The sequence below is a fragment of the Canis lupus genome, chromosome X, assembly GCF_048164855.1.
Source record: "Canis lupus baileyi chromosome X, mCanLup2.hap1, whole genome shotgun sequence".
NCBI lineage: Eukaryota > Metazoa > Chordata > Mammalia > Carnivora > Canidae > Canis > Canis lupus.
The window spans coordinates 116,852,855-116,859,148 of record NC_132876.1 but is presented as its reverse complement, the minus strand read 5'-3'; the positions used below and the strand labels follow the sequence as shown (position 1 = coordinate 116,859,148).

Sequence of the window (6,294 nt, the reverse complement as noted above, 5' to 3'; positions counted from 1 at the left end):
ACGTTCAGGTTTCTAGTTACTAAAAAGATTTAGTATCATTGATAATGATAATATTAACAAAATCTATGTAGTGTTTTTTATGTTGCAAGCACTTTATATTTAATCTTCATATTGACCCTACAAAATATGCACTATTAGGGGTACCTGTCTGGCTCAGTGGGTAGAGCATCCAAGTCTTAATCTCAGAGTTTTGAGTTCGAGACCCATGTTGAGTGTAGCGATGACTTAAAAATTAAGTAAATAGAAATATGTACTATTATATGGACACACAAATGCATATATACAAACACACATATATGATTGCCAAGAATGCATATATTATTGATATATATATTTATATTTGTTTCATATATTAAAAATATTTCTTTTTATCACGTCAATAATAAAAGAGATGATTTTTGGCAAATGAAAATAAATATATAAAACACAACAAAAATTGGTACTATAATTCATAGTATAGTAATGGCTTGAGTTTTTCATTTTATCTTTTAAGTTCTCTTAATATATTGTATAGATTTGTTTACATTATATTCTTCATTTTTAATTATAGTATAGTTGGCATACAATATTAATTTCAGGTATGCAACAGTGATTCAACAATTTGAAGCACTATGAAATGCTCACAAGTGTAGTTACCATCTGTTGCCCTAAAAGTTATTAAAATATTATTGACTATATTTCCCATCCTGTACTGTTCATCCCTGTGACTTATTTTATAATTGGATGTTTATACCTTTTAATTCCCTTTACCTATTTTGCCTATTATCCCATACCCTAGATTTTGGAAACTATTTTTAAGTAGATATACTATTAAGCATAATTATTGTTGAAAGTGCATTTATAAACCTTTATCTTCCTTACATATATTTAATTTACTTGTTCTTAACAATTATGTTTAAATTGCTTATGAAAGTTTTATAAGGCATTAAGCAGCTAACCATCATTCTTGCTGACATATTCTGTAACAGAGATAACATTAGTTTATTTCACTTTTAGTAAACCTAGGTAGAATAAAAGCATATTTAATGCTCGTAACTCTAAAGACATGCCTATTTTAATTAAATTAATACCTTAAACTAGCTTTTATTTACCAAAGATTATTCTAGATCATCTGAACTTGAAAACCATTTGGGTTAGTTCCTTTATTTCTGAGAGTATACTGAATTATATAAATACTTTTTTGTCTTTAAGTCTATTAAATAGAGGTCTTTATAATTTTGGTGCTATCATCAGGAGGTAGAAAAATATCACATATCTATAAAACATATATACATAGACTTACAGACACAGAAATCTTCTACCTTTCATTTTTAGAGGTACCTGGGTGGTTCAGTTGGTTAAATGTCTGCCTTCAGCTCAGGTCATGATCCCGGGATCCTGAGATTGAGTCTTATATTGGGCTCCCTGCTCAGCGGGGAGTCTGCTTCTCCATCTCCCCTGCTTGTGATCTCTCTCTCATGCTCTCTTTCTCTCTCAAATAGATAAATAAAATCTTTAAAAATATATTTGGGGCACCTAGGTGGCTCAGTTGGTTAAGTGTCCGACTCTTGGTTTCGGCTCAGGTCATGATCTCAGGGTCATGGGATTGGGGATTGAGTCCCATGTTGGGCTCCAGCCCCATGTTGGGCTCCATGCTCAGCACAGAGTCGGCTTGGGATTCTTTCCCCTCTCTCTTCCTTCTTCTCTTCTCCTCCCCTTGCTCTCATTCTTTCTCTCTCTCCCTCTAAGTAAATAAACTCTTTAAAAAAATAAAATAAAATCTTTATTAAAAATACAGATAAACTTTTTAAAAAAGTAATTAAAAGAAGAAAAGGATGTTATAAAAATATTTTAAAAATTTTAGCTATGAGACAGGTATGATAATGCACAGCTTTATAAAAGAATAGTTGTATCTAAATTGTGTTTCACGGGGGTTGCCTGGGTGGCTCAGTCAATTAAGCATCTGACTCTTGATTTTGGCTCAGGTCATGATCTCAGGGTTGTAGGATCAGATCTGTGTTGAGCATGGAGCCTGCTTAAGATTCTCTCTCTCCCTCTGCACCCCACCCCCTACCACCCACACTCACTGGATATATCTCTCTAGATAGATAGATAGATAGATAGATAGATAGATAGATAGAGTTTCTGGCAGAATAAGTTAAGATTGCCTGCTCTGGTGGTTAAAGCTTTTACTAATATTTGCAAAAAAGACTTTTAATATTTTTCATTTACCTGATTTTCAAATAGCTTCTTTTCTCTCCCTCTCTCTCTCATAAGAATTATCTCCCTGAAATTTATATTTAAAGATGGCTCTGGGCTTCTAGAGAAAACCAGGTAGAAATTTGCATCTCAAAGACACAGAGAAAGGATGTAAAGTTCTTTAAGAAGGGCTTTTGCTGTCTTTTTTTTATAAAGAGAATTTGTTAAAGTTTGTTGATTTTTTAGTGATCTCTAGTCACCATGGGGCTTGAATTCACAACCTCAGGATCAAAAGTTGCAGGCTCCTCTGACCGAGCCAGCCAGGCACCCTCTGGGCTTTTGCTTTCTGAATCCAAATCTTTTATAATATCTGCAAGCCTTTTGAGATGGATAGGGGAGAGTTTGGGATTGGTAAAATGGATAGATGGGCTTTGAATTGTTTCTAGAGCTGCATTTCTGTTCTTCTAAAGATTGATTTGTAAGACCAGTACAGTTGTTTTTAATTTTTCAAAGAATTAGGTTGGAATCTGAAAGATACTGTGACCCTGACCAGCCATCCAACTACATCATCCTCCATTTGCTTCTTCATATCAGGGAGAAGATCTTCAACTAAGATGGCAAATCAAACGATTCATATGTTCTAGATTTGGAGCTGTGTTTCTTTAGAACATTTTAGTAAATGCTCAGAATGCTTTTCTTTCCCTCTGGGTGCATAGTTTCATTTTAGCTTAGGGGAGAAGTCCTAAAGGAAGTTTTTACGGGGCACCTGGGTGGCTCTGTTGGTTAAGCATCTGACTGTTGGTTTCGGCTCAGGTCATGATCTCAGGGTGGTGAGATTGAGCCACTGCATTGGGATCCACACCTTAAGACTGCTTAAGAATGCTTAAGATTCTCTCTCCCTCTTCCTCTGCCCCTTCCCTGGTCATATGTGTGTGTGTTTTTTTTTTTCCTCTCTCTTAAAAAAAAGTTTCTATCAGGTTCTGTGTATCAGCTTCCAATTTTGTCAATTTATGGACATGGAATTGCTTGGAAAAAAAATCCTTTTGAGTATCTTGTCAGGTTTCGGCTGAGACCAACAGTAAATATTCTTGGTAGAATTGAACAATCTTATGGAGCCAAGAGGAATTCTCAAAGAGGTGCAAAAGATAGTATCCCCCCAAAATCCAGGGCCATTCCCAAAGATAACCAATAGAAAGAAGACTTGAACCGTTGCCCTGAGAGTTGGAATTACTGGGGAATTTTAACAGTTGGCAGGACCCTAGCTGCAAATGGAATGCAATGCACATTTCTGCCTAGGCTTACCTAGCCACGAATAAGGCACAACACACATATCTGTTCAGCTATCTTTTGGGGGCCTCCAGTCTGACAGTTGCCAAGCCAAGTTCTCAGGATGCAAAATGAGACAAAAAAGAAGGCTATAGCCGTCCTTAGGAGAGAAAGGATGTCCTTAAGAGAGAAAGGATGAATGTTTTTTTCTGCCAATCCAAATTTGGAAAGGGAGGGAAAACGTGAAATTTACCTTCTTCTGTCAACCAAGCCCCACAACAGAGGTCTGGGAGAGCTGATTTGGTAAGAATTGTTACCCTTTGCGGGCCTCTGTCAGTTTTCCCAGAATGCTTTCTGTGTGCTCCAGAGTGAGCGGGAATGTGCCAGCAGGTCTTATCCTGTCCACCAGCAACTATAGAGGAGGAAAAACAATTTTCTCTCCACCCTTTGTGGTCAGTGTCAGGCTGAGACCCCTTTTTCTCTAGGCACCTTGTAAATTGATAAGATTATCTAAAACGGTTCAAAGTTCCCCACTGAAGCCAGTGTAATTGAAGATTATCTTTGGTAAGGTTAACCTACTTAGTCTTTCTTTTTTTAAGATTTTATTTATTTATTCATGAGAGACACACAGAGAGAGAAAGAGGGAGAGAGAGAGAGAGAGAGAGAGAGAGAGGGAGAGAGGCAGAGACACGGGCAGAGGGAGAAGTAGGCTCCTTGCGGGGAACACCCTGTGGGACTTGATCCCAGGACCCCGGGATCATGGCCTGAACCAAAGGCAGACGCTCAACCGCTGAGCCACCCAAGCATGCCCTTATTCAGTCTTAAAATTTTATTCACCCAAGGCCTCATGCTGGCACTGGTCTAGTTTTTAAGTCAGACCCAGTCCATTTCCAGCAGTTCTGGACTCAGTCCGGAAAAAGAAATGTTCAAATAAAGTCTGAAAGCCCCTAACACAAAAGCTGTGGACCTAGGATCCAGGAAGCCAGTAGGAGTTGCCTACCATCTCCACAGGCAGCAAGAAAGCAGCAGCTCAGGTGCCTTCACAGGTACTTATGTTTGGTTTTTCATTGCTCTGGAACTGTCAAAAGAGAGACTGAGCCATATTAAAATTTTAGAAAGTTTATTTGAGCAAAAATCAGTTCGAATTGGGCAGCTCCAAACTGGAAGTGGTTAAGAGCACTCCCCTCACAGGAGCTGCAGAGTTTAGTAGAGAAAACATGGAAGCAAAGCAGGGAAGTTACTGATTGGTTATCACTTTAAGCCTCCTTGGCTGTTTGTGATTGGTTGTCCTTAGCATTTTGATTTTGTTACTTTGAGGCATTTAGAGGCTTAGATTTTGGTTTGCTTTTGTAGATCTCCACAGCATTAGAGCCTTCTCAGTTTAATGGCCTCTTTGTTTAATTTAATAGGATTTTATATTTAAATCTCTCACAGAATATTCATTTATTGGGTCAGTTTCCTATGTCTGCTAATTATACTGTGTGAATTCTCTATGACTGCAGCAGTGATGATGTTCTTTCCTAGGTCAGTGGGAGTTTTTGCCATGAATTTTAGAATCAATATTACTTTGGGTCTGATAATTCCTGTTTATCTTATTTTTTTTTTTAAAAAACAACACAAACATGGTAATAAGAAAATAAGACATAAAGAAGTTCTTTTAGCTTTATTTTTAGTCCTGGGTCAATAGATATGCATCAGGCCAGAATTTATCTTTCATTAGTTCATTTGTTTTTTCCAATGTACTGTTTGTACAATAGTACAGGAACACACACTTGAAATGTTTACATTCCTTCCTGGGGTTTGCTATGGAGATAAAACTTATAAGAACTAAAGCAAATAGAAAGTGCTTAATACTCTAAATAGAAGAGTATACAAAGTTCTATGGATGATCTAAAGTGAGAAGGAAGCTTTCTACAAGGGTAGGGGTTGAGCAGATGGGGTTGTGGGCAAGAGTTTTGAAGATGGTCTTAATGTTAGATTGGCATTTCAGAATGAAATGGAGTAGGTAGGATCTTGAAAAGAGGATTACAGTGGAGTAGGTAGGATCTTGAAAAGAGGATTTGAGCTGAGGAGAGTATAGAGAGATGGAATACTATGAGGGAAAGCATTTTGGTCACCTACAGGGCTCATATGGGGACCATAGGTTTACTTAGACTAATGTGAAAATGTCAAAAAAGGAAGTGCCAGAAACGAAGGTGGAGATCAGGGGAAATTTGGATGCCAAGCTCAAGATTTATTGCAGATATAGTCTCTGCTTTTCACCTCCATCCTGGTTGTGTGTAGTTTACTGTTCTCGCCATGTCTTCTCACAAGACTTTCAGAATCAAGCGATTCCTGGCCAATAAACAAAAGCAGAATCTTCCCATTCCCCAGTGGATTCAGATGAAAACTGGTAATAAAATCAGGTACAACTCCAAGAGGAGGCACTGGAGAAGAACCAAGCTGGGTCTATGAGGAAGCATAGCACATCATGAAATAGCAAACATAATTGGCACACATATTTAAGCTGCATGGAGATCACATGTTCCTATCCTATCAATATGCAAACATCCTTCCTACCTGGCCAATAGACATATCTTATCAAGGAAATTCTTTTCTCTGTTACTATGCCTCTATACCAGTAGGTTGTTTCAATAATAAATGTGAGACCTTTCAGCTGAAAAAAAAAAAAAGATTTATTGCAGATATAAACCTTTGAATTTCTATGTAGTAGTGGTGTGTTGTCCTTGAGAATTCACCTCATAGGCCTCCTACACAGGGGAACAGTTGCCCCAGGGACCTAGCCTCTGCTGTCTGGGATCCACTGTGGCTCTTGCCTCCCATGGCCTCCTCCTCAGCAGTGACTGAATG

At 37.9% G+C, this 6,294-nt stretch overlaps 1 protein-coding gene across 1 annotated transcript; it reads left to right on the top strand.

Annotated features, from left to right (window-relative positions):
* Positions 1-5,732: 5,732 nt before the first annotated feature.
* On the top strand, positions 5,733-6,023 carry LOC140628075 (large ribosomal subunit protein eL39-like). The gene has a single exon (XM_072816921.1). It carries the CDS (start codon positions 5,743-5,745, stop codon positions 5,896-5,898), a length of 156 nt encoding a protein of 51 aa, XP_072673022.1. The 5' UTR covers positions 5,733-5,742; the 3' UTR covers positions 5,899-6,023.
* The last annotated feature ends 271 nt before the right edge of the window (positions 6,024-6,294 follow it).

Excerpts from the sequence above, each read along its gene's own strand:
- LOC140628075 (XM_072816921.1), top strand. The coding sequence starts at position 5,743 with ATGTCTTCTCACAAGACTTTCAGAATCAAGCGATTCCTGGCCAATAAA.